Consider the following 14,027-nt stretch of genomic DNA (forward strand, 5'->3'; position numbering starts at 1 on the left):
AGGGCAGACAGACACACACAAAGATACACATAAACACACGCTGCAGAATCATCAGTAATCAGGAGCAGGCATATTGGCTGATTTACCATTCCTGAGGCCAAAAGGTACCAGAGCTTGACTGTAGAACATGGCTACCCGACCCGAACCCGACGGCCACCCGACGACGTGTGTCGGGTTCGAGTCGCTCTTCCGGCTCCGACATTCTGGCTCAGGTCGGGTCAGGCTGGGTCGCACACGCTCTATCACCACCTCCGGTACGTGGCTCCAATGTTAATGTACTTCTTGGACTTGAAAGGTTGTTTAGTTACGGTTTTTTTAAGCTTGTGCAGATAAGCAACAAAGTGAAAAATAGAAGCTAGGTTAACTGATGGTCGGGTCGGGTGCGGGAAAAAATTAAAGGACTCGGGCCGGGTCGGGCTCAGGTTGGATGTGGTTCTAACGGGCTCGGGTCGGGTTTCATCTGCAGACTTGACTGTACCCTCTGGTACCTGTAGCTTGTTCCCTGTGCCAATTTGCACTGAAGGACCAAGAGAGACAGATTCTTAACATTGGTTCACAACTCGATCATTTATGTGTGCAACACAGGCACTTAGTCGACAGTTTGTCACCCTTTCTGATCTGAGACTCTCACTCCTTAAACTCAAAGCTAAAATCTAGCCTAGCCTCCATTATCATGCAATCTACATTCTCTGTGCATAGAGGAGTTTCAATAGGCCTTGGGTATGTTTGCTGAGGGGTATATTTGTTTTTGCAGTGGAAGAATTCTCTGAATAGTGAATCTACTGCTGAGCTCCTATCCCATAGGCACCAACAACATTCTTGCATGAGTCTAAACTTAGAAGGATATGCTGATGGGGTGAGATGAAATAGGGTGGGAGGAGGCTCATGTGTAGCATAAACCTTGACCAGTAGCGCTGAATGGCCTGGTTTGGTGATTTAAATTCTATGTAAACATCTATATTAGCAGTTTATTCAATTGTAGTGGCATAACAATGGAGCCCACAGACCACACTTCTGGGATTGGTCAGGTATAGAGCAATGAAACAAAAAGCTCTCAGGTGTTGTGGCATTGGGGCTTTCTGGGTGAGAAAGACAGTGCTATAATCAACTGCCACTCAAAAGAAACATGGTTTTGATTATCCAGTAATTTGTTCATCCAAAATGAAGTTCCATCCTCACCTGCTCAGCCATTTACCCCGCTCCTCCGTCAGCCTCTGCACTCCAAGCGCCACGTTCCCGCTTTCCAGCAGCTGGAAAGCATCAGTCCATGCCCAATTGGCAGCAGGACCACTACGGAGCCCTCCCTGCCCTCTGGCCATACAACCCAAGACATCGGCAACACAGGCGAGGGTGCGGGCTGCGACCCCCAGGTCCTCGGTGGTGGCAGCCACTGTAAACCAACAGAACAGGTATATTGTCAAACTCAAAAAAACCAGGGCACCTTCACCAGGGCTGAAATTCAACTGAGCAGGGATGTGAAAAGCGAATGAGCTGCCGTTATATACCCACCCATTACACACCCCACCCATTAGACACCTTGCCGTTACACACCCACCCGTTACACACTCTGCCGTTACACACCCCGCTCATTAGACACCTTGCCGTTACACACCCTACCCATTAGATACCTTGCCATTACACGCCCCACCCATTAGACACCTTGCCGTTACACGTCCTGCCCGTTACCCTGCCATTACACACCTTACCTGTTATACACCCACCCGTTACACATCCAGCCCGTTAGACACCCGCCTGTTATACACCCTGCTCGTTATACACCCGTCTGTTACACAGCCCACCTGACCATCTATTCAGCTGGTTGGGTATATAACAGGCGGCTGATCTTCCACCAACCATGCTGCACCACCTCCTGCAGTTGTATTTCACCCCCATTATATCTAAAAAAAAAATACTTGGCTCCCCTGCACACTTTCTGACACAGTCACCTGGATGCAGTTTAACTTATGTCTGATTTACTAACATCTGCTTGGCTCAGTATGAAACAATCCCACCTTAGAGACAGAAGGTTGTGTGTTGAAGTGGACTTGAACTCGCATTCTAGGCTGATACTGGAGCATAGTACTGAGGGAGTGCTGAATTGCCAGAGATGCTATCCTTTAGGTGAGATGTTAAAACGATCTCATCAAATGTGGCACTAAATTAGTCTGGGCACTTCTAGGTTAGGGAAGGAGAAAAGCCCCAGATTGGTTAGTGTGTGGGTGAGTATTAGGGTGAGGGCAGGATTGGGTATCAGGTCCATTCTGGTCACTCACTTGCTGTCTGGGCTTACGTGTAGAAAAGTCACGTATGAATGGCCTCTGTTCCCACACCTGCCCTCCAGTGGGAGTCAGCACCTTCTGAAGGGCAGAAAAGGGGGAAAAAACATATGTTCTGATATTTTAAAAATTAAGTTATTTTGATTGATGCTTCTCCAGAATATTCCTTTAGCATAACTGTGAAAAACATCTAAATAAAAAGAAAAAACTTGCATTTATCTAGCTTCTTAATACATGACCTCAGAACATTCCAAAGTGCTTTAAAGCCAATTAAGTACTTTTGAAGTGTACTGTTGTTATGTAGGAAATGCATCAGCCAATTTGCACATGAGTCAAATGACCAGATAATCTGTTTTTAGGTATTGGTTGAAGAATAAAAATTGACTCGGAAAGCAGGTAGAACTTCCCTGCTCTTCTTTCAATAGTAATACGGGATCTTTTACATCCGCCCGAGAGAGCAGACAGAGCCTCAGTTTAACCTATCATTTACAAGACAGCACCTCTGACAGTGCAGCACTCCCTCAGTATGGCATTGGAGTGTCAACCTAAATTATGGGCTGATGACTACAGTGGGACTTGAACCAAGAAGCTTCCAACAAAAAAGTTTACAAGCTGCAAATAAGTTTCCAGTTATATTGAACCATAAAGAAGAGAGCTCTCACCTGTATCGAGAGTGTTGAGTATCTGTTGCTCATGACCCTCACAGACAGCTGCCCGGATCAGAGGCCAGAGGCTGTTGTCTTTGCGAGCAAGCAGCGTACTCTGTACTTTACGCTGAGCCTGGGTGAGGAAGAGCTGCTGTCGCCAGGCGAGCTCAGCCTGTTGGTTCAGGCAGTTCAGGACCTCCCGTATTGACAGCCGCCAGGCCGACTGCCACTTCCTCAGAAACGGTCCTTTCTCTGATCCGAGGAACCACAGCACATCCTCCATCCCGATGGGCTCGGACATGTGGAAGACTGGGAAGAGCTGAGCATTCAGCAGGCACTGGTCATCTCCAAGAATGCCGGCATCCCACACCTCTTCTTTCCTATGAAAAGCAGAGGCATTTGACTCACTGTCTTGCATTTTTCCCTTACACCATTTCTCATGCGCCACTTGTTGGCTTGGGGGAGGACAGTGGACCTGTGCCCATACCATTCTGTAAGTACCTCCCCCACCAAGGCCGGCCAGGGTGACGTTCTCTTTGGTTGACCATCCTCTGTGTCAGCGATATCGGGCTCTAATTGATGCATCCTTCTGGTGATATAGCAAGAATCAGAATCAGACTGCACAGGAGTCATTGGTACAATTCCCTTATGTTGGAACATAGGAATTGCTAGATGAAAAAAAGACCACAGTCTGTCTTGTTTGCCTTCAACCATTCTGGTAGTCACAGCATGTATTGATGATGCAATAATTGTCTAATCATAGAAATCAATCCAGTGATGGACAGCTTTGGGAACCATAGGTCCAAAGTCACCTCTTCCTCTCAAACATGCTATACTTGCCTTGCATCATATCTCAAATTACTCATATATTGGATCCTGAAATATTATTTTCGGAAGGAAATCTATCGAATTTGCAGTGCAAATGTGCCAATAATTTATAACATGGCAGGGTTACCTCGCTATTTGGGCTCAATATTCACCTGACAGAGTGAGCTCAAAGCCCATGTCCTGCCTGCAACCCCGCCAGCCTGTGCTTCCTGGTACTTTTCACTTGTCTGAAATAATAACTTACGATGATATATCTCCCATCTTAGAAGATTGTTTTCTTTTTCAAAGCTTTCTCCACACTCCGCCGCCCACCCCCTCCCCTCCCCAAGCCACCACATTGATGTTCTCCTCTCCAGTACTACAGGCATTGACTCCTTTCTGGGGTATGACTCCATGGGCATCGGCAGCCCTGTGACACCTTATGTAAGTGGCCAATCTTTATTCAAGTCCAAGCTGTATTGGCAGGCTATTCAAGTGTAAGGGAATCACAGACAATCCTCACTCAACATTCATATATATGTCCCTCCATACTTGCATCTTGGCTGAGCTCAACTAACCTGGATCAGACCACAGATTGAACTGGTACCTTCTGCTCTGTATGGCTTTAGTACTGTGCTCGGCAGTCCCTTTACCCATTAGCTTGTCCTGGGGCTGGTAAATTCTCTGATAGGCCCTAATCAATTAAGAAAAACCCTAAGTTTGGCTTTGGATTCTTACACTTGCATTTTATGCAGCCCCTAATCCTTATCCCTTTTCACTCTTGTTTACAGGACTGGAATAACACTGAACCAGTGCACTGAACATAGGAACAGGAGTAAGCTATTCAGCCTCTTGACCCTGATCCGCCATTCAGTTATATCATGGCTGATCTGTACTATAACTTTTTTAACCGGCCTTGGTAAATATAATACCCTTACCTAACAAAAATCTATCCATCTCAGTTTTGAAATTTTCAATTGACCACTCACCTCAACAGCATTTTGTGGGAGAGAGTTCTAGATTTCCACTGGTCTGTGTGTGAAGAAGTGCTTCCTGACATCACCCCTGAAGACCCAGCTCTAATTTTAAGGTTATGCCCCCTTGTTCTGGACTCCTCGCCAATACTTTCTCCCTATCTACCCCAATGCATCAGCTCAGTGAGGAACTGCATTGGTCTTAATGCACAGTAAAATAACAGATGGCTTTCTCCTTTTTTCTCATCAAGGATATCTTCCTTCTTTTTTTGATTATATCCTTTTTAGTCCCCTTTGGCCATCTATCAATAACCAGGCGAGCTCCCCTCCCCCACACCAGGCCTTTGCCAAGATTGGTCTGAATTAACCACCATGATGTGCATAATGGGAGCCTGCAAATCTCTCTATCTGATCTCTCCTCCTGCTTTGGGGGATATGCCTAGCCTTCACTTTACACTTCACCAAGGCAGCACTGCTACTACTTAAAGGGATAGACAGGGTAGATACAGCTAAGATGTTTCCCATGGTTGGGGAGTCTAGAACCAGGGGACACAATTTCAAAATAAGGGGGAAGCCACTTAGGACAGAGATGAGGAAAAATTCCTTTAGTCAGAGGATTGTGAATCTTTGGAATTCTCTACCCCAGAGGGCTATGGAAGTTCAGTCATTGAGCATGTTTAAAGCAGAGATTGACAAATTTCTAAATACAAATGACATAAAAGGGTGGGAAAAAGGCATTGAAGTGGATGATCAGCCATGATCGTATTAAATGGTGGAGCAGGCTTGATGGGCTGAATGGCCTACTCCTGCTCCTATGTTCCGAAGATAGGGAACTCAACAGAGCGAGGGACTGAATCCACAATTGCCTGTTGGGCACCTTCTCTAACTCAGGGGACCAAGGATATATTTAAATCAGCAAATTATCCAAGTGACAAATTACATCCTATGTGACTGTAACAAAGGTAAACTTTCCCTCCTCATCCTTCTCGACCTGTCTGCAGCTGTTGACTCAGTTGACCTCACCATCCTCCTCCAACACCTCTCCACTGTCATGCAGCTGGATGGGACTGCATTCGCCTGGTTTCATTCTTATCGGTCTAATCATAGCCAGAGTATCCCTTGCAATGGCTTCCTGCTCTTGCACCGTTACCTCTAGTGTCCCACAAGGATCTATCCTTGGCCCCCTCCTATTTTTCATCTACATGCTGCCCCTTGGTGACATCATCCAAAAGCACAGCGTTAGTTTTGACATGTACACTGATGACACCCAGCTCCATCTCACCACCACTTCTCTTGACTCCTCCACTGTTGCTAAATTATCAGACGGCATACCTGACATCCAGTACTGGATGAGCAGAAATTTCCTGCAATTAAATACTGGGAAGACTGAAGCTTTTTTGTTTGGGCCCGCTCCAAACTCCATACTCCATTCTCTAGCTACCGACTTCATCCTGCTCCCTGATAACAGTCTGAGATTAAACCAGTCCGTTCGCAACCCTGGTCTCTCATTTGACCCAGAGATGAACTTCTGACCTCATATTCACGCCATCACTAAGACTGCCTATTTCCACCTCTGTAACATTGCCCGACTTTGCCCATGTCTCAGTTCATCTGTCGCTGAAACTCTCATTTATGCCTTTGTTATCTATAGACTTGACTATCCAACACTCCTGGCTGGATTACCACATTTCACCCTCTGTAAACCTAAGGTCATCCAAAACTCTGCTGCCTGTGCTATGACTCGCACCAAATCCTGTTCATTTATCACCCTGTTCTCGCTGATCTACACTGGCTCCCGGTTAAGCAACGTCTTGATTTTAAATTCTAATCCTTGTTTTCAAATCCCTCCATGGCCTCACCTCTCCCTATCTCTATCTCTGTAATCTCCTCCAGCCCCACACCCCTCGCAGCTACCTGAACTCCTCTAATTCTAGCCTCTTGAGTATCCCTGATTTTAATTGTTCCATCACTGGTGGATGCGCCTTCAGTTGCCTAGGCCCCAAGCTCTGGAATTCCCTCTCTAAACCTCTCCGATTCTCTACCTCGTTTTCCTCATTTAAGACGCTCCTTAAAACCTACCTCTTTGACCAGGTTTTTGATCATCTGACCTAATATGTCCTTATGTGGCTTGGTGTCATATTTTGTTTTATAATGCTCCTGTGAAGTGCCTTGGGACATTTTATTATGTTAAAGGTGCTATAAAAATCTAAGTTGTTATTGTAGCAGAGAACACTGAGAATACAAATCTAATGGATTAATACCTATCTTCCAGCCAACACAAAGAAAATCTCTTACACTAAAACAAGTAGCCCTCCAGCCCCAAGAGATTCCGTTTAATCAGCGAGTAGCTGAGCCATACTGATCAGGATTGTTCGAACTAATACGCCAGGTGTCCAGTGATGTACCGCAGGGACCGGTGCTGTGTCCCTTGCTGTTTGTAGTGTACATTAATGATTTAGATGGTGAACATAGGAGGTATGATCAGTAAGTTCGCAGATGACAGGGAAATTGATGGTGTCGTAGATAGTGAGGAGGAAAGCCTTAAATTACAGGATGATATAGATGGGCTGGTAAGATGGGCAGAGCAGTGGCAAATGGAATTTAATCCTGAGAAGTGTGAGGTGATGCATTTTGGGAGGACTAACAAGGCAAGGGAATATACAATGGATGGTAGGTCCCTAGGAAGTACAGAGGGTCAGAGAGACCTTGGTATACTTGTCCATAGATCACTGAAGGCAGCAGCACAGGTAGATAAAGGTAGTTAGGAAGGCATATGGGATACTAGCCTTCAGTAGCCAAGGCATTGAATATAAGAGCAGGGAGGCTATGATGGAGCTGTATAAAACGCTAGTTAGGCCACAGCTGGAGTACTGTGTACAGTTCTAGTCACCACACTATAGGAAGGATGTGATTGCACTGGAGAGGGTGCAGAGGAGATTCACCAGGATGTTGCCTAGGCCGGAGCATTTCAGCTATGAAGAGAGACTGGCTAGGCTAGGGTTGTTTTCTTTAGAGCAGAGAAGGCTGAGGGGGGACCTGATTGAGGTATACAAAATTATGAGGGGCATAGATAGGGTAGATAGAAAGAAGCCCTTTCCCTTAGTGGAGGTGTCAATACCCAGGGGGCATAGATTTAAGGTAAGGGACAGGAGGTTTAGAGGGGATTTGAGGAAAAACCTTTTCACTCAGAGGGTGGTTGGAATCTGGAACACACTGCCTGAAGGCAGGAACCCTCACAACATTGAAGAAGTATTGAGATGAGCACTTGAAATGCCATTTCATACAAGGCTACAGGCCAAGTGCTGGAAAATGGGATTAGAATAGATAGGTGCTTGATGGCCGGCACAGACACGATGGGCCTGTTTCTGTGCTGTATAACTCTATGACTCTACAAGGGGACTACAATGGCCTCAGTGCCCCACTGTCAGGGAGGCAAAATAGACCTAGAACCTGATGAAAGGTTATTGACCTGAAACATTAACTCTCTTTCTCTCTCCACCATTGCTGCCTGACCTGCTGAACATTTCTGGCATTTACTGTTTTTATTTCAGATTTCCACAGTATTTGCTTTTGTAGACCTAGGACCTGCTGCTGATCATTACCCAGTAATTCCTACTGGGACGAGCGAGCTTCTGGGTGAAGACAGGACGAGGAGCAGCTTAGATGCCCACTATGGCCTTGGCTTACACATGTATAATGGTTTCTTGTGTGAGGTACCAGAGAGCACCTGTGAAACTGCACTCCACCAAGGAGTCAACAAATTTTAGAAATGGAAAGGGCATGAGCAGGGACCAAGACTTGTGTCGGGAAAAGGAAAATGTAAATGAAAATAAATATTTTGCCAGTGGTCAGTGAATCATTTTCCTGGCCTGTGCCAAGACAGTGGGAGCCAATTGCAAATGGCAGTCTCTCTCAAAGGTGGCACTTCGCTTCTCTCTGGATGGAATGCTCCCTTTCTCAGTCATGTTGTCAGACTCAGTCCTGAATGGGAAGAGAATGGTAAATCAGGTCTTTCATGCGTCAGTCTCAGGTCTTTGATAAATCTGCAACCTTTCACCACCTAGAAGGACAAACGCAGCAGGTGCCTGGGAATACCACAACCTCCTGGTTCCCCTCCAAAGCACACAACATCCTGACTTGGACAGATATAACCGTCCCTTTATTGTGACTGGGTCAAAATCCTGGAACTCCCTACCTAACAACACTTTGGAAATACCTTCCCCACATGGACGACTACGATTAAAGAAGGACCACCACCACCTTCTCAAGGGCAACGAGGGCTGGGTGATAAATGCTGGCCTTGCCAGCAATGCCCACATCCCAAGAATGAATTTTTAAAAAAAGTTATGGAACACAATTAATAGCACCTTATCTCTAGTCATCTTTGACTATAGTATGCTGATTGCCAAAGGAAACCAGATGAAGAGAGACATTTAAGGGTAAGTTTAAGGAAATCTTGATGAGCACTGTACTCCAGGAACACATAATCGGAAACTACAGGTGGATTGCTGGCGGTTTTCCAATGTGAGTCCGTTCTTCACAAGGCCCCAACTCACCAAATTGCCCCTTTAAGGTAACTGGCAAAAGAACCAAAGGGGGAGATAGAAGTGTTTTTACACAGCATGTTGTTGTGATCTGGAATACACTGCCTGTGAGGATGGTGCATTCAATTACAACAGTAACTTCCAACAGAGAATTGGATAAATACTTGAAAAGGAAAAATTAGTAGTAACATAGGGAAAGACCAAGGGAGTAAGACTGTTCCATGAAGGGCTGAATGGCCTCCTTCTGTGTGCTGTACAGTTCTATGATTTTACCTGTAGATCTTCCAACATTTTTTACAAACAGTGCACAGCAAGCAAGGGAATGCATGGGTCAGCCTTACTTTATTCCCGTCCTTTCAAAGAACCCGGCCCAAGGAACGTTCAGGAAGGTTGAGGAATCACTGGTGATAGGCGCCTGTTAGAGAACAGCACAAAGTACGATTAGTTCTACGTTTCAGAACAGTTCAGGGCAGGCTAAGTAAAGAGTTACAACACGTCCAGAAAGGGTTGGACTTGTATTGAGCAGATTGAGTTCATAGAGACCTAAAGGTGAAATAGTAACAGGCACTGCGATTGATTAAACGTATGGGTACCATATTTAGCTACATCCAAAACTGCAGCAATTTAGCTCTAGGGTTTCAGTCCAGGAGTGAATTTTCAGTTCCATGCTACTATCTCTCTCCTTAACATCTTACTGTCTGCATTTCAGGCTCATACTCATGTTAAACTAGCAAAGAAAGTAATTTGAGGGGAATGCTTTAGCTGGTGTACTGGAAATAGACCCGTCCATGTTTTCTTCACTGCTGATGAAAATTCTTTGAAACCCCACGTTGTCATGGTCCTGTAGTTTTTTTTCCTCCGGGGAATATGCAGTTTGCCTTTAAGGCTTGCAAAGGATCAGTATTGCTTTAAGAACTAGCAGACCTCCAGAGTTACCAAGAATGTGCACTTTCGTTACCTTGGATACAGCTATTTGGAGATTGCAATTCAAAGGGTGCATTCTCATTACCATGGATACAGCCACTGGGATTGAGTATCAAGCGATACATTTGTTACAATTCAATTTTGAACTGGATTTTTAGTTGAAGACAGCCTGTTCTAACAGAGTACACAGACAGACTGCTGGGGTTAGCACCTGGAAAAAGAGCTCTGAACCATTTAAACTGAAGGAGAGAATTTTAGTCTGTTTAATTATTACAACCTCTCAAAATTCCCCCAAAAAGTCAAGCCAAAACAGAGATCTCTGATAATTTAAACTGAAGGAGGGGAAGTTAGACTGTGACAATTTTTTATCCCTCAAAAACTCTAAAGTCAGATTTATTCTAATGAAAGTGTCTGCAAGTTGTTAATTGTTGAAAAGGAGAAGGAAAGCATCACTTACTGCTGGAATTAGACTACGGATTGTTCTACTGTTAAATAACTTTTTTTCCCATCGGATGGCTGAGGATTTCAAGCAACATTGGACTGTAAATTTGCAAGGACTCTAATTTTTTCAATTTTAAATGTTGTTTATATCTTCATAGTGTTTAAGAATTTAGTTTTTTAAATTAAACAGTTAATTTTTTGATTTAAAGACACCTGGTTTGGTTAGTCTTTGGAATTCTCTTCCTCAAAAGGCAGTGGAAGCAGAGTCTTTGAATATTTTAAGGCAGAGGCAGATAGATTCTTGATAAGTAAGGGGGTGAAAGGTTGTCAGGGTAGGTGGGAATGTGGAGTAATCAGTTCTGCCATGAACTTATTGAATGGTGGAGCAGGCTCGAGGAGTCGAGTGGCCTACTCCTGCTCCTAATTCGTATGTTCGTATCTCTGTCTTAAAAGGGAGACCCCTTATTTTGAAACTGTGCTCTCTTGTTCTAGAGACATCTACCCTGTCAAGCATCCTCCGAATCTTATATGTTTCAAGAAGACCACCTCTCATTCTTCTAAACTTCAATGAGTATAGGCCCAACCTGCTCAACCTTTCTAAACCCTTCATCCCAGGAATCAGCCTAATGAACCTTCTCTGAATTGATTCCAATGTAAGTATATCCCTCCTTAAATACGGAGACCAAAACTGTACACTGTACTCTAGGTGTGGTCTCACCGATGTCCTGTACAGTTTTAGCAAGACTTCATTACTTTTATACTCCAACCCCTTGCAATAAAGGCCAACATTCCATTTGCCTTCGTAATTACTTGCTGTAAAGAAAGAAACAGTGGAACAACAGAGAAAGGGGGTGAATTACTGTCAAACCAGCCACAGAGAGACAAAGAGAAGTGAAGAAAAGATTGGACAAAGAGAGAAAAAGAGACAAAGGAAAAGTAGGAAAGCAATGTAAAAAATTTAAAACATGGCATTTTTAAAATCTCCAATAATTTACAACATGTAGGCATGAGACTTTAAAGATTAAATTGCTCACTTTCTGGGCCAGAGAGGTTGAATGGCATTACATTAACAGTTATTCATGACAAGGGTACTTAACGCTGTTAATTATGAGCCCTATATTTCTGTGGCAAGTTTAATGGGCAATCAATGTGCAAATCCAGCAAGCGCTTAAAAATAACAGAGAGGCCAAGGATGAAGGAAGTGGTGGAGCAGAGTAAATCAACATGCAAGTTTTGGAGATTTGCAACTCATGACATACCTCTTAATCTCCTGAATTCGTTGGCTGATTTGCACATTAATAAGTGTGAATGGTTAGCAGCTTATTTTTCCAGCAAGAAAATTGGCCCATTGTGTATGAAATAAACAATGGTGTTTTGAGGTGAAGGAAAGCTGGAGCCATACGATGTATGCTTCAATACAAGATTCTTTCCCTTCAGATTTTGTCCCCTTTCCCCCCTGAACGTACCACCCCTTTGCTGGACTGTAGTCTTACTGGCACAGAATCAGGGGTCAGCAACGTGTCCATGGTGAAAATTTTGAGGTCCATAACTTGTAATTTAAATGTCTTGCTTCAAGGCTGCATGGTTGTCCAACATAAGGTGCACCAAAGGTTTCCATCCGACCCGCGGACCAAAATCTGGTCTGCCAAAGATTTCCATCTGGCCCATGGACCAAAATCTGGCATGCCAAAGGTTTCCATCCGGCCCGCGGATGGAAACTGTTGGAATGTCAGGCACCTTGGTGGGCAGCTACAGGTTTGTGAAAACCCCGTTCCCAAAAGACATGGCTGCACCCAGCGGAGAGGCAGTGTTCACAGCCTGCTTCTATTATCTGCATTTATGGTCAGTGCACAGGTGGGGAGCGGGGAACAGGGAGACACATAGAACAAGAGCAAGGAGAGAGACAGAAAGTGGGCGGGGGAGAGAGACACAGGAAGAGAGTGAGGGAGAGTGACACAAGGAGAGAAGGGAGAAAGAGACGGGGGGGGGGAAGAGAGACACGGGGGGGGGGGGGGTGCGGAAGAGAGACACGGGGGGGGGTGGAAGAGAGACACGAGGTGGGGAAAGAGACACAGGAAGAGAGTGGGGTGGGGGGGGGAGGGAAGAGAAGCACAGGTGGAAAGGTGGGGAGAGAGACACAGGGAGAGAGGGGAGAACAGGGACACAGAGAGGGAGGAGGAGAGTCACAGGGAGAGAAGGATGAGAAAGATGGGGAGAGAGACATGGGTGGGGGGCGAGGGAGACACAGGGATGGGGGGAGAAAGACACGGGGGGAAAGAGACACGGGGAGAGAGACAAAGGAAGGAAGGGGGGAGAGAGGAGAGAGAGAAACAGAGGGATAGCACAGGGAGAGACACAAAGGGGACAGGGAGACAGAGAAAGGGGACAGGGAGACAGAGAGAGGGGAGAGAGAGAGAGAGAGGAGAGAAAGAGATCAAGATCACTCCTGACAGATGGGCATCTATCCGGAATACTCTGCATCTTTACATCAAGTGTGCAGGCAGGGATTGAGTACTTGTACAAGCAAAGAATGTGAGGTATCTTACTAAATTAGTGTCCAACACAGTGACGAGAAAGTAAGTCAATAAATTAGTCTTCTCATTTAAAACTTCTTCACAAAAATGCACATTTGTTGTTGTGATTAATAGCAAGACAAATTTTTAATGTCTTTATCGTTCCGAAATTTTCCCACTGGCCCCCTATGTAGGACAAAAATTGTAATATGGCACCCCCATGCGAAAAGTTTGGACCCCTGCTCCAAGCCTTTAACCTATTGTTTCAAAATACCCTAGCAGCTAGATTATTTTAAAACACAATTTTAAAGGCTTGTGTTATGTAAACTCATTTAAAAATGGTAAAAGACACTTAGGGAATGTCTCGATTTCTATGCTCTGGCATGCATTACTTTCACTTGGGACACAGCTTAGTGACATGTTGAAAGTTGTTGGACTTTAACTTCTATATAAATGTCGCAATTCCGCCGCAATCCATTTGGTATCACATTGTTCCAGAACTTGTATTGAGGGGAAAACAGGCAAGAAAATCCAAGGAATCTCAAGAAGTCAGTACTGTAAGTTCCTCATGAATACAAGAGTACAGTGTAATGGGGCTGAGTGACATTGGCAAAAACAGGATGCTGCTGACCCATATAAAATAATAAGTAAATGTAATGTAACAGATCGCTTTAATAAATCTTAATCTGTGATGAACTGTCAACGATTCCTTAACAAAATCTATGCTGCATTTGCAGTTTTAAAAACTGTCGGGGAAGACAAAGTAAAAATGTATTATGTTGCAATGACCATGTTAGAAACTGTCAATAACTGATTTCTTTTGCTGTGAATGAAGTTAAAGGACAAGTTTTACAAGTATGTCAAAGATCAGTAACTATCCAGTTTGAGGGCAGATAACCTG

At 44.6% G+C, this 14,027-nt stretch overlaps 1 protein-coding gene across 3 annotated transcripts in view; it reads right to left on the reverse strand.

Annotated features, from left to right (window-relative positions):
• LOC137379101 (L-fucose kinase) overlaps positions 1–14,027 on the reverse strand; it is a 322,051-nt gene that overhangs the window by 26,193 nt on the left and 281,831 nt on the right. For all 3 annotated transcript variants that reach the window (XM_068049779.1, XM_068049780.1, XM_068049781.1), the window contains exons 14-16: positions 9,590–9,663; positions 2,939–3,303; positions 1,180–1,390 (exon numbers count right to left, since the gene is read on the reverse strand). In XM_068049779.1, coding sequence (XP_067905880.1) covers positions 1,180–1,390; positions 2,939–3,303; positions 9,590–9,663 — 650 coding nt within the window. The remainder of the gene's footprint in view (positions 1–1,179; positions 1,391–2,938; positions 3,304–9,589; positions 9,664–14,027) is intronic.

This window comes from Heterodontus francisci, chromosome 17 (assembly GCF_036365525.1).
Source record: "Heterodontus francisci isolate sHetFra1 chromosome 17, sHetFra1.hap1, whole genome shotgun sequence".
NCBI lineage: Eukaryota > Metazoa > Chordata > Chondrichthyes > Heterodontiformes > Heterodontidae > Heterodontus > Heterodontus francisci.